At 62.6% G+C, this 26133-nt stretch overlaps 1 protein-coding gene across 1 annotated transcript; it reads right to left on the reverse strand.

Annotated features, from left to right (window-relative positions):
* Nucleotides 1-4979: 4979 nt before the first annotated feature.
* On the reverse strand, nt 4980-9139 carry PIM1 (Pim-1 proto-oncogene, serine/threonine kinase). Its single transcript, XM_027444729.3, has 6 exons — nt 8831-9139; nt 8607-8713; nt 8465-8515; nt 7541-7907; nt 6592-6768; nt 4980-6409 (listed from the first exon to the last, which is right to left on the reverse strand). The coding sequence occupies exons 1-6, from the start codon at nt 8910-8912 to the stop codon at nt 6252-6254; spliced, it is 942 nt and encodes a 313-aa protein (XP_027300530.3). The 5' UTR covers nt 8913-9139; the 3' UTR covers nt 4980-6251.
* Nucleotides 9140-26133: the final 16994 nt, after the last annotated feature.

Below are 26133 nucleotides of genomic sequence, written 5' to 3' on the forward strand. Positions count from 1 at the left end.
GCCCAGAAGTGTGGCAGCTTTCGGTTCTGAACGAGAACGAAAGCCGAGCGAGAGGAATCGGTTCCTTTTCCCATCCCGAGGCTGAAGCAGAGAAAGGAAACTTAAAACTAGCAAAAAATAGAGCTTTTTGAGGCTCCCAGCTGCAGGGGGGTCAGTGCCATCCCAGTCAGGAGGGCGAGCAGGGCTTCCAGAAAGGGGCTGGTCTGAACTGGGACAGAAATACTGCTCCTTCCAGCCAGGGCAACGTGGCTCAAAGCGTGTGGTCTGCAAGGTGCGACGTCCATTTGCATTACCACAAAGCTCCCCGTCCCGTAACACGACTGCAAATGCAGGTGTGAGGAATTTGCCCTGGTTTGGGACATGATTGCCACGTGCAAGGCGGCGGTGGGAAGCGTGAAAGCTCAGCACACTGAGAAATGGAAACCATCCCCTCAGTGTCGGTGGGAGGCTGAGTGTGTCCATCTGTCCTAGAGCCACTTCTGGCACCTGCAGGTCCCTGCACAGCCTCCTCCGGGTGCCTGCTGGCCCCTCCAGCTGGGCAGGGTGGGTTCCCTTTGCTGTCCCTCCCCAGCCCGAGGGATAAATCCTTGCTGGAGATCTCCCTCCTGCTTTTTAACAGCAATTCACAGCTCATAGTCTCATGCTTGGGTTGCTGAATGTATCAAAGGCTGTTTGGAAACACCCTGCTAGAAAAACAGGAGAGTGACCCGAGGGCCTGAGAAGGGATGGCGGGGTGGCGGCTCACTGGCTCTGCTCCCCTCCCCAAAAGACGTGGGGATGGGACAAGAGGGATGCCAAGGACTGAAATCCAAGGGATGGGACAAAAGGGACTGAAATCCAAGCCTGTGGCTGAGCTTTGATTGTAGTCGGGTCTCAGCTGGCCAACATGTGCCAAATCCAGCCAGACCCATATGCTCGGGGGGGCATTGACGTACATCCAAGCACGTGTGTGCCCTCCTGCCCCCGTGCACACCCACAGGGATGCTACAGCAAGAACTGAGCTACGGGCAACAGCCTGGTGCAGATCACGGCTCCGTGGCACATCCGTGCCGAGCAGTGGGGAGCACAGGGGCAGTTTCCCTTGGGGTCGGTACCGACGGGTTATGCTTGCACTGGGGGGCCCTGCCTTGCTTTCTCACCAGCCCTGCCGGCACGTTTTGGGGGAGAACATGAAGAATTGCAGTGTGGGTTTGACCTGAAATGACATTTTGCTGCTTCTGTTTTTCTCACAGCTTTCGCAGCAGGGTGAGATCTCCGCTCTTGCAACCCGCTCTCCCTTCAAACGCTGACACGCACCCATGTGTCATTTCAGGTTAACTGAAATGGCTGCTTCAGTGTGAAACAAGAGCTGGTGTTTCATTTTTCGGGTCGATTAACCCCCTCCTAACTGTAACAAACATGGTGATTAAAAACACGAACATTACACGGGAGGAAGGGGACAAAAAGCTTGGAGAAGGATGAAAAACACTGATGACCTCTTTTAAAAACATCCCTCTTTAGCTGAAGTTGCTAAATTTGACTCAACTTTACACACTGGAAAGCTTTTGCGGTATGTTTTCTTTTTATGGTGAATAAAGTGTTTCTTCCTCATAAAAACCCCCACCAACTCTCGGGCCGAGTGATGCAGTTTCGGTGTGTCACGGAGGCAGCGTTAGCTCAGACCCTGCTCTAGGGAAGGTTGTTGTAAACCCCAAGTGGCATCACCGAGCCGAAACACGAGGCTCCGGTACCGAGCAGGGCTCCAGGTGCCTGAAACCAGCACCTGGCCCCTCTCGCCTTTACACCATGGGGTTTTTGGAGGTCTGGGAAGGGGCGTTTCACCCCAAATTCATGTGGTTTTCCACGGCTGAGATGGGACAGCTCCCAGAGGACGAATCCCCTTGCCTGGGGGATGTGGGGACACCACGGGGCTGAGGCTGGGAGCTGCTTGGTGGCCAGTCCCACCCGAGGAAGGCTGCGGGCAGCACTGGGACCACCTCTCCTCGTGGTCACAGCTTGCTCCTTCCCAAGCCATGAGCAATCCCGGGAACCTCTTGCTGCATGCTCACACTTTCTCCAGGCTGTCATTTCACTTTTGGGAGCGATGGGGCAGGGAAAAGCAGGCAGGCTGAGCCCTGCTCTTAAACTCCACCGCAAAAGGTCTCCGGCGAGCCGGGGCGCCGTGCCTCAGTTTCCCCACATGCCCCGTGGAGATAATCCTCTTGCCACACAGGACGTCGGCGAAGCTCTCCGAGACCGGCTCCTACGAGGCTTCATTACCAGGGAGCTGGAGCCGTGGGACACGCGGCTGGCTGATAATTCATCTCATCCTAAGGCAGGTGTTTAAAATAGCTCCTGTGACTCACAGCAGTGAGAAGGGCCAAAGGGTTTCCGCCGCCGCCTCGGGGGCAGCGAGATGTTTTCCTCGCAGTGGGACGCGGGGCGAGCTGCCACCTCCAAGCCTCTGCTCCCCGGCTCCCGCTCGCCGGGAGCCTTTTCTCCGCAGGGCTCGTGCGTGCCTTCCCGGCCGTGTCAGGTGTCTGGCTGCTGCTCCTCTCCCGTTCCCAGAAAGGGATGTGGAAAATGGAAATGTTGCTCCTGCTGTGGCTTCCTCGGTCAGTCCTTTACCCATCCATCCCCAGCCAAGGTGCTTGGCCGTGAGGTTGGGAAGCCAAAGATGTGCCGAGCACTTTACACACCCTCAGCTCTCTGTGTGACCCCAATGCTCCCAGAAGGGGAGATCGAATGGCCTGAAATCTCATCCTGGTCCTGTTCTGGCCTTTTTTTTTTTTATTTATTCTTTTTGGGTGTGGGTACTTCCCACACTGAAAAAGGGCAGTGAGGAGCAGTCGTGGAAGGGAGGCGGGAGAGCGAGGCTGGCTCTGGATTGCTTCCTGATGGACGGCTCCTGTGGCTTCCATCGTAGCTGGTGTCCCCAAGGGGCAGCAAACAGCCCTAAAACATGAAGAAATAGGGGCAAAAGGGCCATTTCCTTCACTCCAACCCCCCTTTCCCACTCATGGGCTGGGGACAGGTGGCTCACGGGCTGTCTCTTAGGGGTCTCTCGCTCCATGCAAGACACAGTGAAGGAAGAGTGTGAGGCTGAGCAAGCTGAGAGAAAAGGAGGAAGAAAAGCAGGTGAGGAGGAAGCCCACAGCCTGCGATGTATTCCTTACAGTCAGTCCCCAGCACCCATCACCATGACGCAAAGCAGCAGGAAGAGCTGGAGATGGAAAAAAACCTTCATCTTCATCCCAACCCTGCCATCCTGGGAGGGAAAAGGGAAACCCATGCACGTGGATCAATGGGCAGTGATGGTGCTGGGGCTGATTTTGTGCCTCCCACCCCATCCACGCCTTCCAGAGGTCCAGGACATGGACACAGAGCTCCCAGCCACACACACATGAAGGCGTTAACCCTCAGCAAGGCACAGGGATCGCACACCTCCAGCACCCAAACCTCGCACCCAGCCCGTGCCACCAGCATGGCGAGGTGGCACCCGGGCAGCATTGGGTGCCCAGGGGGGGGGACACATCCCCAGGATGGCAGCGCTCCCCTGCCGTGGTGTGAGCAAAATCAGCAGCAGCAGGCGGAAACGCGGCGACTATCAGCGTGCCGGCCCCGCTCGGCCTTTCTGCGGCGAGTTTTCTAAGAAACGCCGCAGCAGTTAGCGAGCGTTTACGGGAAGGGTGGGCCGTGCGCAGCCCGGGCGGCCGCGATAGCGTTTCGGGGGGCTCAGGCCCCCTCGCTGCGAGGCAGGAGGTTTGCTTTCGTGTAAAGAGCAAGCTTCCCGGATGGTCCGGAGGAAAAAAAGCAAGAGAGGAGGTTAAATGCAAACCGCATCTCAAAATAGGTCTGAACTTTGAAGCCGTTCGGAGCTGCGCTTCCTGCTCCGAGCAGCCTCGAGGAGGAGATGAAAGATGCAGCTGAGAAAAAAAAAAAAAGGCAAAACAAACAAACCGAGTTAACGCTTGCTGCTGAGGGCAGAGGTGCAGCAGTGACACAGCGCACGAAGTCACCGCAAAGCTGGGGACGGGGCTGGGGGGCCCCCCAGCCCCCTTGCAGCAGCCCCACGGCTTGGAGAAGGGCTCACCTGGGGTGACCTGGGGAAGGGGCACTGGGAGGGGGATTTTAAGCGAGAAATATGTGGGGTGAGCCAAGGAAAGGATGGCCTTTTGTGTCAGGTCCAGTCAGGGGTCTGGGGAAGTAGTTTGGAGGATGGTCAGTGCCCCTTTCCGTGGGGGAAGGAGCTCTCCAACCCATCACGGCACCACCCATGAGATGAGAATTTTGAAGCCCTGTTCCCATGACGTCAACACAAAGAAAAGTCCCAAGCAAAAATTATAATACAAAAAAAAGAAAAAAAAAAAAAAGCCCCAAAGCTGAAAACGCTGAGGAGCTGGGAAGTGAGCTCGGGCAGTTTGGAGGGCAAAAACTTGAGCGAGGCGTTACCGCTGCTGCCTGATAGCGACCGACTTCTCGTAATCCGGAGATCGACTTCCTCTCGCTCGGCGGCGGCCGCAGCCGCGCTGGAGGTGGGGGCAGCACGCCGGTGGCTTGCTTCACCCCCCGGCACCCCGGCATGCAACGCACGCCCCGCGCCGCCAGAGCCGGAGCAACAGGATCCGCGTTACCCAAATTTAATTTGGCTGACAACATCCGGCGTTTCGCAAGGGCGCTTTGATGTTTGTTTACTCGCCGGGCCGAGCACATGCTCCGCGCGGCCGCCCGCGGATGAATGGAGACGAAAAGGCTCCACACCCCTTTGATCTCTTCTCCCAGGAGCGGTCGGAGCTGGAGACGCCCGAGGAGGGCCCAGTCCAGCCTTCCCCGTGCTGCTTTGGGACCAGCGAGTCCCGGTTAAGGAGAATTTCTTTGGGTCGGGTGCTGCCATTCGCTCGCTGCCTCCTCTCCGTGAGATGCCGGGGACGATGCGGTGCGATCACCGGTGGTACCCCCTTCTTCTTCCCTCCCCGCAAGAAAGGGGTGCCTCCGGGGCATTTAAGTGATTTAAGTTTTTATTTAAAACCGCATGTATAAAAAAAATAGGATTTCTGAATTCCCCTGTACAATATTAGCTATTAACAAAAACCCGCCGGCTACACACTGGTTACACGGACAGACTTGACAGCGCGGACGACCCCGCTTCGGCACGCACCGGGGTCCCCCCCAGGTACCCGTGGGGAAGGCCGAAAATCCTCTGCAAACCCCAACGGGCACGTGGCAGGGCACAGATGGGAGCAGGGCCGCACGCAGGCGGCTGCTCCACGCCACGGCCAGACATCCGACGGAAGCACGAGGTGAAACAGGCACCGGGACGGACGCAAGGGGGGAGACTCCAATGGGAACCCAGGGATCAGCAGCTGTAGAAGCAAGGCATGGGTTGGGGACCCACGGGAGTTATAAATAAATAAATAAGTTATCCTAGTGGCTAGGACTCTTCCTTTTTAAAAAAAAAAAAAAAAAAACACAAACAAAACAAATCCAGGAAAATAAATAAAAAACAAAAACTGGAAGGAAAAAAAAAAAACAAAACCAAAAAAGGTAAAATGTTACCACTATTAACAACTGTACATCAAGCTTTGCTCCTGTATAACTCTGTACACACATTTACAGCTCTGTTGGGTTGCATTGTTTGTGCATTCGTGAGGGCACGGGAAGCAAAGAGCCCAAGGAAGAAAAGTCCCCAGGAGACGGCGGCGCGCTTCGGAGGTGCGGGAGGCGAGACAGCTCCCCAGCTCCATCCGCCCGGTTTCCTTTTGCACGGGGAGAAGAAGTAGCTCTACACCCAGGCGAGTCTCGGAAAAGCAGCAGTGTAGGAAAATTCAAGTATTTCCTCCAGCACAGCCAGGATTGCAACTGAAGGCACTCGAAGACGGTGACGGCGAAGAAGAGAGCCGGTCGGCCGCGGCGCTGCCCTGCCCTCCCCCCAGGTCCCCCGGTTGGAGCTGCTCTCGCAGTCAGGGCTCCGATCCTCTCGCAGTCCCAAATTCAGCAGGCCAGGAAGACTCGTGGGAGCCCCCAAAGACAAAAAAAAAAAAAAAAATCCAAAAAATAAAAATAAAATTTACTGGCAAAACATCAAGTGAGACAGGACCATTCGGTTCAAGTCCGGGACAGCTGGGTTGGGTCGCGGCCACCGAGGGACCGAGTCTCCGGGCTCTGGAGCGAGCTGTGCGTGGCTCCCGCGACGGTCCCCACCCAGGGTTACGGTCACGAGGAGGAAAATCCACTGTCCTTCGCTTCTCAGGGCCAGGAGAGGCAGGGAGCTGTTATTTGCCCGTCTCCTGGAGCAAACTGTGCAGGTGGATCTCCGTGGCCTTCTGCGGGAGGTGGACGCTTTGCATCCAGGAGTGGTTGAAGATGTCTTCGAAGGACGGCCTGTCCGAGGGGCGCAGGGACAAGCACCACCTGATGAGGTGCTGGCACTCTGCGGGAGAGAAAACCACCACGGGGGGATGTCAGCTCCTGTCCTCCTCCTCCGAGCTATGCCCAAAACCCAGCACCAATTTTGGGGGCATCACCAAGGACGGCGCAACGCGTGCCACCAAATCCCACCGCCCCCCAGGGTGGTGCCACCTCCCCACCGCGTGCCCAGGAGCCGGTGCCCACCTGGAGAGACCCTCTGCCTGAAGTACACCTGGCCCTGTAGGATCTCCTCGTCCTGCTCGAAGGGGATGTCCCCGCACACCATGTCGTAGAGCAGCACCCCCAGGGACCACACGGCCGCCGAGCGCCCGTGGTAGCGGTGGTAGCGGATCCACTCCGGCGGGCTGTACACCCGGGTACCTGCGTGGGGACGGTGCCGCTCGTCACAAGGATGCTCGCCACCCCAAATCCCATTTTGGGGACCGCGGTTCCTCGCCCGAGCATCTTTAGGGTGGGTGCTGGTGAGGAGGAGGCGGGGGGGTCACCGTGCAACCCGCCACCCCCCTTGCCGCCAGCACGTGACTCTTGTTTACAAACTTTGGGTTGTAAAAAAAAGGCACCGGTGCCGAAAGGGGGCAGCACGGGGCCGGGGAAGGCTGGGAGCCGACCGTTACACGCAAAAATAAAAAATAAAAACCCAAGGGAGAAGGAGGGAGGAGGGGGGGGGGGGAACCACGCCTTTCCCCCCCCACACACTCCTTGCCAAAAAAAAAAAAAAAAAAAAAAAGCAAAGCAAACAAGGGGAGCGGAGCAACGCAAGCCCTTCTGCGGCTGCAAACCAGGTTTTGCAACCCCCCCCCCCCCCGGCAGCTGTTTGTTTTTGTAGGGCTGCCCCCCCCCCCCCTCCCCACAACCCCAACCAACCTCCCGCCCCAGCCCAGAGCAGGTTGGTTGGGCGTCTGGGCTGACGCCGGGAGCCGGCTCCCATTTCACAACATCCACCCCGTGCCAAAAAAAAAAAAAAAAAAAAAAAAAAAAAAAAATAGAAGCAGCAACTTGGCCGGGCGGCTGGGATAATTGCTGCCCCCCCCCCCGCCACCCCCCCCTTTTCCTTCTCTCCCTGAGCTGCTGCAATAGGGGCAAAGCCGGGTCGGGATGCTGAGCGCTGAGCATCCCCGGGGCGCGGTCTCACCGTCGAAATCGGTGTAGACGGTGTCCTTGAGGAGGGCGCCGGAGCCGAAGTCGATGAGCTTGAGCTCGCCGGTGGAGAGGTCGATGAGGATGTTCTCGTCCTTGATGTCGCGGTGCAGGACGCCGCAGCTGTGGCAGTGCCGCACGGCCTCCAGCACCTGGTGGAAAAGCCCCCGCGCCAGCTCTTCGGGCAGGGCTCCTCGCTCCGTGATGAAATCGAAAAGGTCCTGCACCGGGTCCGGCCGCTCCAGCACCAGCACGAAGCTATCGGGACGCTCGAACCAGTCGAGGAGGCGGATGACCCCGCGGAAGCCCGAGCCCACCTTCTTCAGCAGCAGGATCTCCATCGGCACGCGGGTGCCGCCGGGCTGCGGGGACGCACGGCGCGCTCAGACCTGGTGTCCCCCCCCCCCCAAACCCACAAACCCCCCCCAAGCCAGGGATGCTCCGGTTCCCTCCCCGGCACCCCCAGACCTGGAATTCTCCGGTGCCCACGCAAGTGCCCCAAGGCAGGATGCTCCAGTGCCCCCCCCAACCCCAAAAATGCCAAGGCAGGGATGCTCCGCTGGCCCCCAAGCCCCAAAACGCCCCAAGCCAGGGATGCTCCAGTGCCCCCCAACCCCAAAAATGCCCCAAACCAGGGATGTTCCCTTTTCCCCTACACACTCCCCCAAACCAGGGCTGTCCCGATTCCCCCCTCCGGTCTCCCCCCCCACCAGGGATGCCCCGGTTCCCTCCCCCCCCCCCCCCAAAAACAAGGGATGCTCCACTACCCCCCCCCCACCCCCCAAAGCTCCCCTATTACAGGGATGCTCCAGCTCCCTCCCGCCTCCCCCCTACCCAAGGATGCTCCGGTTCCCTCCCCGGCCCCCCCACCCCCCCGGGGACCCTCCGGTGCCCCCCCCCGGTGCCCCCCCTCACTCACCAGCTCGCCCCACTCGGAGATGCGGTCCCGGGCCACGTGTTTGATGGCCACCTGCGGGATAAGGACCGGCGGCTGAGCACTGCGCTCGCCCCCCAACCACCACCACCGACCCCCCCCGGTCGCTCCCCCCCCCGCCGCTTACCGGGGCGCTGTCGGAGAGGCGGATACCGGAGTACACCGAGCCGAAACCGCCGCTGCCCAGCAGCGGGCCCACCTGGTAGAGCTTCTCCAGCGGCTCCTTCTCCTTCCCTGCGGGGCGAGGCACCGGGCATCATCACCGTGCCGCTCCCCCCGATACCGGAGCCCCCCCAAAACCGAGCCCCCCCCCACTCCACACCCCACCACCGACCCTAACCGGGGGCTCACCTGGCGGCACCTTCGTGGCGTGCAACTCCCCGCCGGGCCCGGAGCGGAGATGGGCCAAGGAATTAATTTTAGAAAGCAGCATCCCGCTGCCGTCCCCCCCCTCCAGGGCCCGAAACTGACCGGGAGCCAGCGGGGCGGCTCCGGTAACCGGGCTGCGGCTGCTCCCGGTAACCGGGGGAAGCTCCGGGCGGGTGGTGGTGGAAGGGTAAAGGGGGGTTTTAGGGGGGGTTTTGGGGGTGGCCGGCGGGTGGCGGCTGCTCGGCGCGGTGCCGGGCTCCGGTGTGGCGGCGGCGGCCCCGCGCCGGCCGCGGGAGTAGCGGGAGGCGGGGGCGGTCCCGGGAGAGCCGCGGGAGGGGGCGGGGCCTGAGCCGGGGCGCGCCATCAGCTCGAGGCCACGCCCAGCCCGCGGCCCCCGCAGCCAATGGGGCGCGGCCCCGGGCCGGAGGGGAGAGAGCGGCGGGCAACGACGTGGCGGGAAGGAAAAGGCGCCAAAGGAGGAGGGAGGGGAGGGGGGAGGGGGATGTGAGGAGGGGGCCCTGCGGGTTAGGGCCGGGCGGCCCCGTGGCGCGCGGGGAGCTGTGAGGGGACGGGGCGGCCTCAGGGGGGGACGGGGCAGCGCCTGGGGGACTGGGGGTCCTCAGGGGAGTCTGGTGCCCTCAGGGGGTCCTGGACACAGAATCCCAGAGTTATTAGGGGTGGAGGAGCCCCCCAGGGTCACCTGCTCCAAGCACCCCCCCCCCACTGTCCCCACTGAGCCGTGTCCCCAAGCACCAGCCCCAACCTCTCCTGGAGCCCCCCCAGGGACGGGGACTCCCCCACCTCCCTGGGCAACCCGTCCCAACGCCTGCCCGCTCTGTTTGAGCAGAAATGGCTCCTCATTGCCCACCTCAACCTCCCCTGGCACAGCTCCAGGCCGTTCCCTCGGGTTCCTCTCAGGGAGCTGCAATGAGCTCTGCCCTGACATGGCGGCGTCAGGGGGCACATGGCGTTAGCAGGATTAGGGCATCCTGAGGGCTGACGGGGCATCGTCAAGGCTGACATGGCACCCAGAGGGCTGACGGGGCGTCCTCAGGTGTGACACGGTGACACCCAGCCGTGGCAGGGCTGACAGGTGCTGCCCCCACCATCTTGCACCAACTGGGAACCCAACGCGTGCCCGGGTGCCACCAGCCCGTACCGGGACCACTCGAGGGACACACGGGGTCAGAGGCACCCATCTGGCCACCCGGCCTCACCCTTCCCATCTGCTCAATGGGAATAATCCCAACAGGGCGGATTTGGGATGCTGGCAGCCCACCAGCTCGCTTCCCATCCATCCGGCAGCATCGCAGCTCTTCCCCTTCTCCAATTCCAGCGAAAAACCCCAAAGCAGCTCCAGCCTATTAATAATGTTATTATTTGCATTAAATTTTGCAATTTTCTGGCTCTCCTGGCCGCCCCGCACCATCCCAGCCTTTACTTCACCGCTTCCTACGAACCGCGGGCGAACCAGAGCCTGAACTTTTCCCTTTTCTAGTAAAAGTGGAGGTTCCAGCTGGGGGCTCTTGACTAACAGCCTTTTTTTTTTTTTTTTTTTTTTTCTTTTCTTTTTCCGCAGAAGTCACTGGCTGCAATGCTCCGCCGAGTTCCAGAGATAAGATAAATAATTTACTGGATGGAGGTTTCTGATTACTCACTCTGTTAGCATGTAGAGCAAAGAGCTCCGGCCACTGGGAGCTGCGCTGCTCCAGCCGGAGCCCATCTGGGCTCCTGCGCCCGAGCGGGACCGAGGAGTTCCCAGCATCCCACACATACTTGTGGGATGAATTGCCGAAATTCAATGGGTTTTACTGGAAATGCTGGTGAGCGCCGGGCTCTTTTTGGACTTCTTTTCAAATAAAAACACCCGGACGCCACCCAGCCCAACCCGAGGGCTGTGTGCGGGCGATGCTCACTGCCTCGCCGAGACGCGTTGGGCGATGCAGAGCATTCTCCTGCACATGTGGGACCCCCCCAGAGCCTGGTTCCTGCCCCGTAGGTGACATTCCTGCTTGGGGAAAGTGTGGAGAAACCCGTCGCAGCCTCTCTCCCTTCTGTTGTTTTTATTTTTTGTTGTTGTTGTTGTTATTGTTTTTTTGGGGTGATGCAAGCTCGGGGTGGAGCAGAGGGCGGGTGGCGCGTTTCTCCTGCCTCATTCCCACCCGAAAACCCGGGCAGGTTGGGGACGACTGGTTCTGCGAGTCAGCGCTCAGCCATGGGACCGAGTGACTCAGCATCTGCCCCAAACCCATTACCAGATTCCTTGCCCCGATGATGAAAGGTGCCACACGGGCTGCCCTGGAAACAGGCTCTGTATTTACAAACAGGGCTCACCCCGGGAGCAGCAGGGCTTTCCTGGGGGCTGCCTTCCTCTGACCTCCTCCGGGGAGGCTCAGCCTCTTCCTCGCCCTGCCCAAACTGCTCATTAGCGTCGAGGGGAGCAGCGTCTCTCTCGCAACCCAGATGCTTTGGGGCCAGATCATCGCCGTGCGTGAGCCTTGCCCAAGTGCCGATTTCCTGGGTGCTGAGCGCACCCCTTCCTGCGGGCACGGAGGGCTGGCACCCTGTCCCGGGGGCGTTGGGGAGGCATTTCCCCATGCGGGTCACGGCACGCTGCCCTATTTCCCAACTGCATCCATCTCCCCCCAGAATAACCCCCCCAAGCCACATCCCTGGTTCCCAGCAGACCCCAAGCAGGGCTGGGGCCGGTTGTTCCCCCAGAGCCTGGCCCGTGAGCTCACTTCTCCCTCCGCCAACCCCAGGCGACGCAATTGGGATGTGTCAGACATTCAGGTTAAGACGAAGCCAACCTCATCCTGCTTTGCCTTCCTCCGGAGGAATCACCTTTTCCCCCAAATCCTCTTCCGCTTACTGAAAGCCATTGGGTGCAGCGGAGCACCCCGCACCTCCTGGGGTGCATGGGTGCACGGCTGGCCCTATGCAGGTGACCCCAAGGGCCGGGCAGCAGCACCCCCAGCCCATGCTGGATCTTTCCACCCCTGGCTCAAACCCGAGGCTTGGCATGAGCCCTGGTGCAGCTCCAGGAGGAGGTTACGTGGGGCTGCAAGGATGAAAAAACCCGAGGGACCCATGCCCGGGGAAGAAGCAGGACCCCGGGGTGCATGTGGGGCTGGTGGCAGGGCTGGGGGAGAGCAGCTCCCAGCAGACATCAGAAGATCAGTTCTCAGCCTGCAAACAATCCCGGCAGCTTTCGGGCTCTTCAGCGGCATTCCAGTCTAACCAGGGCTGCCTTGCATGATAATCAGGCTTAATTACTGCTTTATCGCTTGATTGCTGTGCCGGGCCCTTGGAGCTGCAGCCTGGCTTTCTCAGTTTACTTTTTGTATTTCCTCCTCTCTCGCCTCCCGCCCTTCCCCGCCGGCACAATTAGCAAATAGGTGACGATGGGGAGGGCCAGGGCAGCGCCCAGGGTGAGAGAGGGGCAAATTCCCTGCTCTCGCTGGGGCCTGGGGGAAGCAGATCCGCACCTTTTAGGAGGTTTCCCCAAAAGCACGGACAAAAGAACGGGGTCAGAGGCAGGCGGCAGGGAGCACAACCCCATATCAGCCCCGTGAGCATCCCCCTGCGGAGGGGCCGGCCGGGGGCATCCCTGCAGGAGGGAGGGGAGGACGATTTGCGCCCTGACACAGAAAGGCTGCGGTTTCCCTCGCATGAGCTTTGAGTCACGGCGTGACCTTGGCTGCTGCGCCTGCCCGTGGCTCGCGGCCGCCGGGGCTCGGTTGCCCGCAGAACCGGCTGGCCCAGGGCGTGGGGCGAGCCCCAGCTCCCAGCGGCGTCGCCGCCTCGCCAGGCGTTGGGAAAGCCTGAAACCAACGCACACGGGGCCAGGAAAGGCGCTGGCACCCCGCAGTGAGCGATTCCGCCCCAAAAAGGGCGCGGGAGCTGTCCTCGGCCAGGCCTTTTGGGGCATCCCCCTGGTGTTTGGGGCATCCCCAGCCGGCTGTCACTTTCTTGAGGTCACCAAAACGTGCCCTGGTGTCTCAGCGGTGATGCTGGGAGTGCCATGAGATGTGTGCACGATCCCAGTGCCACTGTGGTGCGGGGACAGGCACTGCCCTGCAGGATGCTGCCGAGCCCGGGGCACGCAGGAGCACGGATACCCCAAAAAATTGTGGTCCATGGGACTGCCTGGGGGGCCACATCCCTCCCCACCCAACCTCTGCGTCCTGGGGTCCCCCACACCTATTGGGACCCCAAAACAGCGGTGACAGCTTGGGACACGCAGATCCCATCCCGGGCTAAACCAGCACCTTTGGGTGCCGCTCCCCAGCAGCCGGGCTGGGAGGAGGAGAGGATGTGGGAATTTGGCCTTTTTGTCCCTTTTTGAGTTTTTCCCCTTGTCGCTGCAGGCTTTTAGCGCGGGCTTTTTGGGAGAGGTGTGCGTGGAGCCGGCAGCATGGCTAATCTGCTTTGTGAATGGAGCCGCGCGGGGGGCGGCGGAGGGGATGGGGAGGTGGAGAGAGCCACATTTTTGGGATTCCTTCAGCTGGGTGGGCTCCTTCTCCCCAGACTCTCAGGATGTGGGAAATGGAAGATGAAAGGCGCTGCATTTCCAGCCTCTCGGGTTACAATGTCTAAAGCAGAAAAAGGGTGGCTGGGAGGTGGTGGTGGTGGGGAGAGGGGGGGGGGGGGATGCTACAGGGAAACCTGGGTTGGGAAATGGCCCCGGCGAGATTTGGGGCAGGGAAGGGGGCGGCTGGGGCCGAGCCGCTCGTGTTTCACATCACGTCAGGCCTGAGGAATTTCCTCTGCTCTGGGGGTGCCTCGCAGAGAAAGGGGGAGGCTTTAAGGTTAGCCGGGGATGAATAATAGCCGAGAGGCGACGGATTAAAAGTGTTACCCGGGGACTGCTGTTTACAAGCAAAACCCTCTCGCCGAGCGGAGCGGAGGGGAGCAAGGGGCTCGTCGGGGCGGCGCGGGGCACGGAGCCACGTGCTGAGGGGGTCCTGGGGCCGTGGCCCCTCCGGAGGGGAAAAACCTCCTGCCACCCACTGGGTGCCCTGGGATGGGGCCAGGAGAGGGGCAGGAGCCGGGAAGCAGCACCAAGGTTTTGGGTGCTTTTTTTGTGCCGTGCCGGGGCACGGAGCAGCCCCAGGACCTCCCGGGGTCACCCCACAGCCCCGCAGGGCAATGCCCCGGGTCCTGTCCCCATTCCCTTCGCTTTCATTTCCCTTTTATTCCTATTTCGGGTGGTGCAAGGTCAAGGTGGAACGGAGGGGAAGGAAATGGATCCTCCTGCTGCTGGCCCCTGGTAGCCTCTGCCTCGGACACGACGGCCACACAGGGACGGTGCCGGGGTGGGAACACAGCCCCAGGATCAGCTGTGGGATCAGCCTGGGGTGGCAGGGACACCCCACAAGGCTCTGTCCCACACTGGGGGGGACCCAGCACCATGCCCAGAGCCCCAGGATCCATCCCAGTGGCATCACCTGGGGGGAAAGGACACAAAAACCCAGCTGCAGCCCTTGCACCCGCAGCCTGTCCCAGCAGAACTGCTTCCTTCCACAGAGCCTTTGCGTGGGGACAGCGCTTTTTTAAGGGGAAAAAGGTGATTTTACCCCACTCCCCGCTTCCCCTGCCGCCCTGCCCAGCCGATCCCCAGGTACATTCCTGGCATTGCTCCGGCCGGGAGGGCAGGGAGGGCGCTGACCCTCCGAGCATGGGAAAAATGCCTCGTCTGCCCGCGGGAGCGGAGGTGCAAACAGCGCGGGGTGAGGAGGTCAGCGGGGAAATCCCTTTCATCTCTTCCCGGGGTTTTGGCGGACACGCGGCCGGGAGAGGAGGCAGGGAAGGAGAGAGGGAGGGAAAGGGTTTTGTCTGCAGCCGCTGCGAGGCCGGAGGCTGGGAGGGTGCACAGGCTGCGTCGCCACGTGGGGAGGTTGGAGAGGTGATGGGAAGGATGCAGGAGGTGCTGGGCAGTTATTTAGCTTTGGGCTCCGTCCTTTTGCCAAATCTGGGGCTCTGGGTGCCGGGGGGGAGCTGCAGCAGGGCACTGCTCAGAGAAATCCCGCTGGAAATCCAGCCCCGTGTCCGCGAGGCAGCCTGCGGGTTGGGAGCAGGGCTTGGGAGCAGCCCTGGCACAGGACCTGGGCCCTACGCAGCCCCCGGGGTCACCGGCGCTGTCCTCTCACCATCACTTGTTGGCCAAAGGAGGAGTCCCCAGCACAGCCCTGCCCCGCGCCGAGCCGGATCCCGCCTGGCTTCCAGGAATCGGGGCTGTGGGTGACAGCTGGCGCCTGCGGTGGCATCGGCGTGTCCCAAGGCACCCGGCTCCCCGTGCACCCCGCTCCCCGGGCACCCGGGGACTCCTGCAGCACCCAGGGATTTCCCTCGCCCGGCCACACGGCGAGGGATTCTCCTGCATGCACGAAGCAGATGGCAAAACGCGGCCCTAACGAGATCAGCGATTAATCTGCGCTTTGCTTCCCAATCGCATAATCACGCAATTATTCTTGGTATCGGGGCGGAGCGGGGCCCGCTCCCTGCTCGCTCCCGGGGCACCGCGGCGGCGTCGGGTCGGCTCCCTCGGTGCACAGCAGGAGCACACCCAGCCCAGTGATCCCAGTTTCCACCAGTAAGAGGACGCAGGAATGGCACTGGGGCGTCACCCCTCAGCTGCGCGGTGTCGCCGCGCGCGCCACCCGGGGCTGCCTCCTGCCCGGCACCGCGGCCGCTCTTTGGAGCAGAGGAAACGGGGGAAAATCTCGCAGTTTTGGGGCAGCGCGTGCGGCCGGCGGCCCCGAATTCCTGCGCGGCACCGGCACGGCCCTGTTATCAGCAGGCGCGGGCTGTTTGCTGGAAAAGGGCGGCAGCGGGGCCGGGTGACCCCACACTTCCTTCCTTTCTTGGAAGCCGCTCGCTCCGAGCGTGACGCTCGCGCGCTGATAACCGGCTGCTTTCACAACACGGGGCCGGGGCTGCTCCTGCTCGGTGCCCTCTGGCACCCGCTCCCTGCCTCAGTTTCCCCCTTTTGTCTCCTCGGCCGTCCCCTGGTCCTCCCCTGCCCCGTGGGTGGCTGCAAGGCGCAGGATGGCACGGGGGTGGCTCGGGGGCTTCGTGGTGTCCCCGTGCCATCGCCGGGTGGCTCCTGCTTGGGGCCGGGGCTGAGCAGCCCCTGCAAGCACTGGTGGCACAGATCAGGGGCAGCACCCCCAGGTCAAGACCTCGAGCTCTGGCTGCTCCCTGGACGCCGTTTGGCAGCTCCTGGGGCTGCTCAGAGCCAGGCTGGTGACAGCGGGGTTTGGCTCTGCGCTTGTGCTGGGTTCTGAGTGGCTCACGTCCACCCTAAACCCTCTCTGGTGCCCTCAGCACCGGCACCAAGGGACCCCCCGAGGGTATCGACGCCCCCGATGCCACGGGTGGAGGCTGGAGGCGAGGCCACGGCTCCGGTGTCCTCCCCGTGAGGCCAGAGCGGGGCCGAACGCGGCTCCCCCGCCTTATCGGGGCCGAGCGAGGAGGAAGTTTGCAGGGTGGATTCCAGCAGGTAAACAGCAACCAGATGGGGCCCAGATACCTGCCCGGAGACACCCGCCGAGCCGGGTTTGCACAGCCTGGCCACTTATTTGCTCTGGGGACGGCTTTTCCCTCCGTTGGACGTCAGCAGCGGGGCCGGGACGTCACCGCAGGAGCCCGGCCGGGCTCTCCCGTCACCGGCCTGGCCGGGTGCCTGCACCCAGGGTGGCACCGTGGGGCCGGGGGTGCTGCGTGGCACCACGACCCTATAGGTGCTGCATCGCCCAGAGCCGGTGCTCAGGGTGATGCTCATGCCGTGGCCAAAAGGATTCGGGGTGCTTTTGGGGTCGCGTGGGCACTGGCAGTGCTGGGATGCGGGGGGTGGCAGGATGAGCGGTCCTGACCCTCCCCTGGACAGTTTTGGGGCATTTTCCCCCGTGGTGGGTTGGCAGTGGCAGGTGCCAAGCATGCCCTGGCACACGTGTGGCTGCACCTCGCGCCCAGCCCTGGCCTGCAGCACCGGTGGGATGCTCCCAGCCCCGGTTGTGAGATCCTGGCTGGGCTCATCCAGCTCACCCGGCTCCTCCTGCCACCCCTGGCAGCCCCATAGGGGAAACTGAGGCAGCGGGCGGTGTGGGACCGGTGCAGAGACGTGGAGGGGAGGGCACCGAGCAGGCTGAGCCCCCTCCAAGCATCCCCCATCCATCAGACCACGGCGTCCTCCTTCTTGGGGTCCTGAGGTGTTACTCAAAGCCATCTGCATCTCTCCCATCCATCGGATGCTGCTGTGGGGTTTCTCCTTCCAGGTCTCCACCTCCTCATCCCCGCTACTTTCCCCATCCTGCAGCCCGTGCCCCCAAGGTGGGGCCAGCTCTGGGGCGCAGCACCCACCGCGGCATCGCCCATGGGTCCCGGGGCTTGGCACGGTGCTGGTGGGTAAATGCAGAGCCCAGAGGGGTTCTGGCTTCACGGGGCGAGCGCCCGAGTGCTGCTGCTCCGTTCCCCTTTTGGGGCAAGGAAGGGATCGGCAGGTCGGGACCCTGGGGAGAGCCCAGCAGCTGCTCGGAGCCCGTGTTTGCTGTGTCAGAAGGAGAAGCCGTAAATTCACCCAGTTTAATTGAAAGCCGGTGCTGTGGGTTTGGCTTAATCCGCCCTCCTCCTCCTCCCTCATTAGATAACGTCTCGCTGAAACCACTTTGCAAACTCACAGCATTCCTGCGTGCTGAGCCCGGGGGCAGCCGCCGGCCGTGGCCCCGCTGCACCGCGCTCAGCCTGCCCCGCTCCCGTCCCGGCCGTGTGGGGAGAAGGGACCCACTGGTGGAGAACGGCCCCGCTCGTGACGTGGATGGAGACGGGATGGGGATGCTGAGGGTGGTGGGAGAGGGATGCAGCGAGACGCAGGGGTGCGCAAAGGGCAGCAGGGGAAACAGCCTGGTGGGGCGGGCAGGAACGGGATTGGGCTCGTTTAGGGGGGAAAAAAAAAAAAGAGATTTCTCCGAGCCTTTGAAAGGGCAAAAAAAGGTCTCTGGGAGTGGATTCAAAGGGCTCAGATTGGAAAGATAAAGGGAAATGTTTAGGGCGGGGGCAACGCAGCCGGATGCGAGGTGTCCAAAAAAAGAAAGCGTGGGTACCCTCCGTGCCCAGCAGCGCCGGGTTGGCACCGCTGCCCCCGGCCCTGTGCCCAGGGAAACCGAGGCGCAGAGCGGGGCAGGGCTGGGGGCACGTGGGGAGTGTTTTGGGGCCGTTCCTCTTTGGGTTTCTTCAGAAACAGCCGAAGAGGAAACTGGCAGGTTGCGGAGAGGCCGGTTGGTTGGCAGCGCGCTTCTCGCTAACTACCCACGCTCTTCGTCACCCGTCCCCATCATCCTCCCTGCCACCCATATGGGGGGGGTCCCCACTGCGTCCCCGTCCTTGGTACCCGTCTCAGGGTGAAGTTTCCTTTGGGAGGGGAGTTCAGCAGCAGGGCAGGGATGGAGGGGGCCGCCGGGGTGTCCCCTGTGCCGCTGACCTGCGAGGAATGCCGTGAGTCACGGGGAAGGCATCCCCGCTCCGGCACGCTCTGGGAACGACAGCTCCAGGCTTTTCGGGAGGACAGAACTGGGTGAACTGGGTGTGCCCCATGTTCCCCCCCCCTATTACATCCCGCACGGGCACCCAGGGAAAACGCAGGGTGCGGGGAGAGCCCCGCGGGGGCACGCTGCCGCCGCTGGTGCCGCGGAGGTGGCCGTCACCGCAGCTCCTGGCCGCGGTCCCCAGCCGGAGAGCCCAGACGTGACCTCAGCCTCTCCAAGCAGGGAGAGGTGACTCGAGGCTGGGAGGCCAGCCGGGGCCGTTCTCCGGCTCTCTCCACATCTGGCAAGAGGGATGGAAAGGGGCAGGGATGCTCCCCGAGGCTCCTCCTGCTCCCTCCCTGGGAACGCCGCCGCCACTCTGGGCTTTATCAGCTCGCTGCAGCCTCGCGCCCGGCATTGGAGAGAAAGGTTTTTCCCAGCAGTGCCTTATCGAGGCGCTGAGCCCTGGACCACGCTTTGTTTCAGCCCATGGCGCAATTAAAGGTGGAAAACGGCGTTTGGGTGAACAATTGCAAAATTCCTGGAAGATTATCTGAGCGCCGCAGCTGCCCCGGGGGCTCTGCGGGGAGGGCGCGGGGCAGGAACCCCAGGAGGGGAAGAACCTGGGAGCATCCTTCTGCGGGGAGCATCCAGGGGCATATTTTTGGAGCTGTCCCCTCGGGAGCAGCCCGCTGCTTTGGGTTCCATGCACCAAAAGGTGACGGCTCATTGCAGGGACCTGTTGCCACCTCCTGCCCATCCCCAGCACCAGGGCAGCAGACCCTGGAGGTGCACGGAGGTGACGGAGACAGCCCGGCTTCAGGGCTGGTGGAGGTGGGCAGGAAGGGACCTTTGGGCCCCTTGGGGGTCTCCAGCTCCAATCTGCCACCTCCTCGTCCCATCCCTCCTGTCCCACGCCACCACCCCTCACCCAGGGACGGGCAAAGCCCCGATGCTCTTGTGACACCTAACGGCAGCGACTTCTCATAGCCACCCACGGCCGGCCCCAGGCGCTCCCACATGCTCCAGGACACCAAAAGCAGAGAGGTTTGGGGAACAGAGATCCGGGCCCCAGGGGAGAGGAGCCCAGGAGCTGGATTTTTCCCCCGTTCCTTAGGGAAATGCAGGTTGTGATTGTGCTGCTCATCTGCTCACCTCCTTTTGGACCCGCCGGCCAAATCCAGCCACAAACCGAGAGTGGGGCACGGGGGAGAAAATCTGCAGGAGCCTGTGCAGGAGGAGCCCCAGCTCTCTCCCTCTTCCATCCTCCCCCAGACGGAGGGAAAGGCAGGAGCCTGCCCTCAACCACAGCGCCAGACATCAGAGAATCCACAGCAAAGCGCCCGGGAGCAGCCCTGGCTCCCCAAATCCTGCTGCCAGGGGAACGCCCTGATAAGCCCGTCCTGTCCCCACGGATGGCAACCCCGGGCTCAAGCTGATCCTGATGCTTTTATTCCCCTTCCTGGGCGCATCCAGCACAACATCCACCTTGGCTCCAAGCCACAGCCCCTCTGCAGCAGAGCCACGGGGCCTTTCCCACCCTCGAGCCACCTTTTTGGTGACCGCGGGGCCACCCTGGGTGCCGCACCCGGGCTGTGGGTGCTGCAGGAGGGGACGGGGTTTGGGGAACTTGGCCACCCAGCCAGGCACCGCGCTCACCGCTGGTTCCTTTCCTGGGAAGGGAGGTGATGGGGGGCACGGCACGGACACGGGGACAGCAGCTTGGTGGCACCAAATGGGGAAACTGAGGCACGGAGTGGGTACGGAGCCACCCGTGGTCGGTGTCACCAGACACACGGGTCCCAAAGGAGGCAGCCGAGCCTGGAAGGGTCCTCGCGGGCTCCTCTGCGCTTCCATCCACCTCCAGGCCATTTCCCCTGCCTGAAGTGGCTCTTTGCAGGGCGGCTGGCAGAGGGGGGCACTGCCTTTAAGTGTATTTGATGGATAATTCCTCATTACCTTAATGCATTCGCAAGCCGGGATAATTGATGGATGTTTAACAGGATGCGTTTCCGACAGTCGGCTGGAGAAATGGACTCCCATTACCCCGCAGCCCTTTCTTTTTCCCATTGAACTCCTTTGTTTCGATTGATCCTCGCCTCTCCCAGCATTCGCTGCTCATTAATAATCCCCCCAAGCAGCTGCTTCCCCCCGGCCCTCGGCGCGCTCGCTCCTCGACCTGCGACGCCGAAGGCTCTCGCTGGGCTTTGCAGGAGGGTTTGGGCACCGTTTGGGGCCGGCCCCGTGCCCCTGCCCTATAAAAGTAGGGGATGTTTTCCCCCAGAGTGTGGGGTCTGAGACGAGGCAAAGTGGTTTCTGAGCAAACCTATGAAGAAAGCAGGGGGGGAAGCGCAGCAGGGGTGGCACCGTGGTCAATCAGAGCCCGCTTGGCCAGGGGGGAATTTTGGGGTGAAATACAGAGGTAGTGGGACCGAGCCCCACGGAGAGGTCGCCCTCGGGGCCGGTATCAGCCCAGCGCAGGCAAGGAGCTGCGCACACCGCTGTTATCTGCGGGTCCTTCTGCTCGGGATGGGGTTATCTGCCCTGCCCTCCCGTGTCCCCACCCCGGGGGGCACTGCACCCCGCGATCCCAAGCCCTTCCCCATCCCGGTGCCTCCCAGGTGCTGCCTCGATGCTCTCCCCGCACGCTCAGGTCGAGGCTCCCAGCTCCATCCCCTCGCCCCCAGCCTGGGTTTAGGGCTCCCCATTTCCCCTTTTTCCCTCAAATCTCAATTTCAGCCTGCCCGTGGCTCACCTCCTCACCTCTCCACGTTCCTCCAGGACTCTCTGTGGGCTTTCTGTAGGGTTTGCCCTCCAAGGGGCCTGTTGGAGGCAGAATTAGGAAGAAAAGAGCCCAGCAGAGCCAGCTGGGGCTGCTCGGGGCTTACACAGCCCCAGGCAGGTTGGGGGGGGGGGGCACGGGGTTGGATCCAGGCCAGCTGGGGAACAGGGCTGGAGCAGGGCTGGTGGTCGCCAGGTGGTCGAGGTGGCTCTGCTTAGGGTGAGGGCACCCAAAAGGGGACGTCCTCACCTCTTGGAGCCCCCCACGCCCCCTTGCACAGCCCCTGGGGGTGATTTCCTTTAGGGGGCTCTGCCACCCGTGTCCATCCCCTGCTGGACGAGGAGATGCTGAGCGGGACGGGGACGTGGGGACATGGGGAAGGTGGGGACCGGGACTTCCCAGGTCCCAGGGAAGGTGTCCATCCCGGGTTTGTGCCCCAAAATTGTCCCCATGGAGCCCAGCCTGGGTTTAACCTGGGCAAACCCGGGGGGTCCTGCGGAGCCACCGGCCACGGCTCCGCTCCCTTCCCGAAGTGCAGAGCTGGCCTTAAATCATCGCGGGAAGGCTGGTAAAAGCCTCGGTGCCTTCAAGCATGAAATACAAAGCACTCACCGCCCCCTTTCAGCCTCTTCCCTGAGTGCCCGTCTCACCGCATGAAACCTTTTATATCCCCCTCCCCGCTCTCCCCGCCGGCCCCCAGAGCGCCGGCGCGCAGCCGGAGCCTCTGCTAGCAGCGTTCTCCAAAAATTGCTCAAAAAAAAACCAAAAAAATGAGGCCACAATTCCCCTTCTCACCCCTGAAACGCCAGCGGGGTGAGGACGAGGGCCGAGACCCCAAAACCTCCCCGCCGTCCTGTCCCCGCTGTCTACCCCAAACCCCAATGGACCGATTGTAAAGGGGAAAGGGCTCAGCCGGGCACCGCGGCGGGGATTTTGGGGAGGATGCGCGGCCCCACAGCCTCCGAGGGGGGCCCTGGGGTGGGGACAGCTCTGTGGGGCAATGCCACCGTGGGCAGATGGGGCTGCGGGTGCTGTGGGGCCGTCCCCGGCTGCCGGCGGAGGATGCAGATGGTGCAGGGTGGGACGCTGTCGCGCCGCCATCCATCAGCAGCGGCTTCACCGAGCCTGGCAGCGTCGCCGGGGCGTAAATCAGACCTGAATGAGGCCAGGGATTTCTCTGTAGGGTTTGGCCTCGCTGGTGGCATTCGCTCCTTGTGGCAGCAGGGGGTGGAGAGCTCGCGGCCACAGCAGCTGGGTGAGGATGCTGAGCTGCCACCTCGCCACCATCGGGGCACGTGGGGACCTTGCTGTGGCCAGGAGAGCCCGGCAGGCTCGGAGCCTCCTTCAGTGCCTCTTTTTGATGCCCTCCCTCCCATGTCCTGCTGCTGGGGGATCGGCCAAGCCCCCTGTGATGCCTCGGTGGTTTCTATACCTGCATGGACAGGGGGTGTTGGTGCAAGGCCAGTGTTTGCTCCCAGGTGTGCAGAAAGGGAGACCGGGGTGGGGACAGGGAGCCCTTGGGTGGCTGGGGCAGTGGCAGGGGTCTGGCTTGTCCCCGTGTCCCCATCCCTGCTGGAAGACCAGACTGTGGGACGTCTCCATTCAAGCTGTCCCCATTTGCCTTGGAGCCCGTTAGGTCCAGCACGACCCCACGCAGCACGGCATCCCTGCTCCTCTGCCGCAGGGACAAACTGAGGAAGCCTCTTTCCTGCCCCATAAAACCTCTTCTGGCCACCCACACCGAGCTCGTTGCCATTTCCCCCACACTGGGCACAACTTCTCCAACTGCAAGAACATCAAAATCCTCTCCAGTGACCTGTGAGCCCAAAAAGATGGAGCCAGCACCACCGGCAGGCGCTGACCGTGCCAGGACCCTTTTGCCCTTTGCGCTCGAGCTTTTCTTTCCCATTGCTTCGTTTTCCCTCCCCATGCAGCGGGTGCCTGGCGAGGCAGAGGCTGCGTGGGGCTGAACCACTTCGGCTCCTTCCAGCCCTTGCCTCCAGCATCCCCAGCCTGCACCGGCTGCTCCGTGCCGGTGGCTTTGGCTTCGTTTGGGTGGCCGGGTCTGAGCATCACCGCGTTCACTGAGCCGCACGCACCGAGTCCGGGCATTCGTGGCCGCCTCCCTTCCCCTCGCAGCCTTGGAGCCCTGTGTTTCCATCCACTTTTTGCCATCACATTCCTCCCTGCAACGCTTCTCCTTCTTTCTTGGTCATGCTCTGTTGTTCTCCCTCCCCTGGGTGCCCCCCAGTGTCCCTGCTCTCCCTCCTGCCCTGTTCATCCCCTCTGCATCCATCCTTGGGCTGCGCTCCCGCAGCCGGCGCGTTTTTTCCCCGGCCCCACCGAACTGCGGCTGAGCCTGCTCCTTTCCTGCCGCAGCGGCGGATGGGGCACAGCCTTTAGCTGCAGGGGAGGGGGGGGAAGAGCAAGCGAGCTCCCTGCGTTGTCTCGTGCGAGAGCCGTGAGCATCCTTCATCCCCGCACGATCGCGCTCACATCCGAGGCGCGCTCAGCGCGTGACTCAGCCGCTCCCAACGCCAGCGGCTCCGTGCCCGCACCCCCCGATTCCTCCTGCAGCCCCCCCCTCATCCTCCCTGGCCCTGCAGACACCTGGGGGCTGCCAGGTGAGGTCTGGGGGATGCGGAGCCCGGTGTCCCCCCACCTTGGGGCACGTCGGACCCCTGGGGACAGCGGTGCCGGTGCAGGGGGCGCGGGGATGTCGGTGGTGCAGCGGCACCCAGAGCATCCTGAGCTGGGGCTGCCGCCCGTGCACGCGCCCGGGGAGGGCTGGGGCGGCTGCGATTCTTCAATCTGGAGCAGCCCTGACCTGCTGACAAAGGCAGAGTTATTTTTAAAAAGCAGCCACTCAGCGAAATTCGCCTCCGCCGCCCGTCCTGCAGCCGCTGCCCGCCGCCGGGGATAAATCCAGCCCGGGATTCGGGCTCGGGGATGCCTGGAACAGGGATGGGGAGCGCGGTCCCTGCCCTGCGCCCTCCCAGCCCCCCCAGCCCCGCAGGCTTTTTGGGCTGCCAAAGCCTCGGCGGAGCGACGGGAGCGTTGCAACCTGCTTTCCTGCACTATTTATAGCCCCACGCACACGGCGCAGCCAGCACAGGGTGCGGCGCAGGGGGGGTTCCCCGCACGCAGGCCCTGGAGCATGGCAGGCAGCGGGGTGGATAGATCCTGCCCAGCTCCCAGGCCTTTTTTTATTGCTCGGTTGTTGTTTGTTTTTGGGTTTTTTTTGCATTTCCAGGTCAGCAGCCGGACCCACGTGGAATTTGCAGGGTGAGAAAGCGGCCCCGAGCCTTGCTCCGGTCGCTTTTTGATGGCAAATTAATGCCCGGATGGCGATGCTCTGCCCGCAGCCGCTGCTCCCATTTCACAGCCCCCGTTTTTATTTTATTTTTTGAGTCCCAAAACCTCTCAGGGGGGTGAATTTCCAATTGGGAGGGGGGTGTGTGGGGGGGATTTGCTGCAACAGGGCACGGCCGCTCCCCAGCCCTGCTCTCACCCGCACTCCCTGGGGGCCGCCACTCTGCCCGGGAGCCCTCCTTCCCCTTTATTGCCTGGCTGTGAATTAATACCCATTTCCTGAAGCTTTTATGGTTTCCTCCCAAATGGCCCTTACATCAGGGGGATATTGGGTTACAGCAAGCACTCGCAGCGAGGAAAGAGCCCAGGCTCGGCGTGCTCCTAACCCCACAGCCAGGCGCTGGCTCCCCCCGTGTGCCCCTGCCCTACACCCAGGGGGGGATCGGTGCACATGCCCCCCCTTGGGACCTTGGGGAGCACCCAGGGCCCTCTGGAAGCGCTGCAAGGGGACAGAAGGGCTCCCTGTGCGCGTGGGGTACCGGGGTTTGGGGGTGGCCGAGGGAGGGTGGGGGGGGTCCCCGTTGTTGGGCTGGTTTTGGGGTTCCTGGCTTTGCTGCCTCTGCCTCGCTTTCTGCCGCGGGGCTGAGCGCGTGCACACCTCTTGGGCTGGTTACTGTAGAAACGAAATTAGCACAGGGAGGGAATGCAATCCCAGAGCTAATTAAGGTAATTACAGCTTCACACCAGCTGCTCACGAGGTCCAAGGACCTTCTGTAACTTGTGGAGGGGATCTGCCGCTCGGGGGGACCTCGCGCTCCGGCTCCTCGCCGCGGTGGCACCCCTCGCTCGCAGGGACCCCACGAGGACAGCGCCTGGCACGAGGCTGGGATGTGACACGGGTGACACCGCGGTGGTGGCACCCGGCCCCAGGGGTGCCTCCCAGATGTGCCGGCCCCACTGCAGCAGCGGGGTCCAGGCTGGGTTTGGGGTCCCCCCGCCACCGTGTCCTGCCTGCGGTGGCACTGGGGGACGTGCCCGGTGATGCTGTTTGGGGTCCTTGGTCTGGCACAGCCAGCAGCAGTGGGGTGGGGAGCTGGGGATGTGCTGACCCCAGTGGGGGGACTGCAGTGGGGTTGGGGTCCCCTCCATCCCGCAGGGACCACCTGGCCAAGGCTGGGGGGAGCGGGATAGGGGAAGGCTGCGGGGAGGCAGCAGGGCTGGGGGGGTGCCGGGGATGTTTTTTGGGGACACGGGACTGGAAAACAGCAGAGATCAACCCCAGGGGAGGATGAACCTGATGGGAGCAGTGAAGGACAAGGCAGCGATGGGGTCGGGAGCGGGGACATCCCCACCATGTCCTGGGGGGGGGGGGGAGATGCAGGAGCATCCCTGGGTCTCCCGCAGCCTCCCATCAAAATACTATTACCTAGCGGGCGCCTTCCCACAAAACACGATTTTTGAGCTGATTCCCGGCACCAGCCCGGGGCGGGAGCCAGGGGAATGCGGCCAAACATGTTTGTGCCGTGGCCGAAATTTTCCCCGTGGCCGGCTGGCGTGGAGCTGGGGGGCTGGCGGGGTGCCAGGGTCGGGGACAGAAGCGCTGTGTGCTTGTCAGCGCCGGGAGCGGGCGGTGATTCACCGCTTACCAGAACGCTGATATTTATTCC

Source organism: Anas platyrhynchos, chromosome 27, assembly GCF_047663525.1.
Source record: "Anas platyrhynchos isolate ZD024472 breed Pekin duck chromosome 27, IASCAAS_PekinDuck_T2T, whole genome shotgun sequence".
NCBI lineage: Eukaryota > Metazoa > Chordata > Aves > Anseriformes > Anatidae > Anas > Anas platyrhynchos.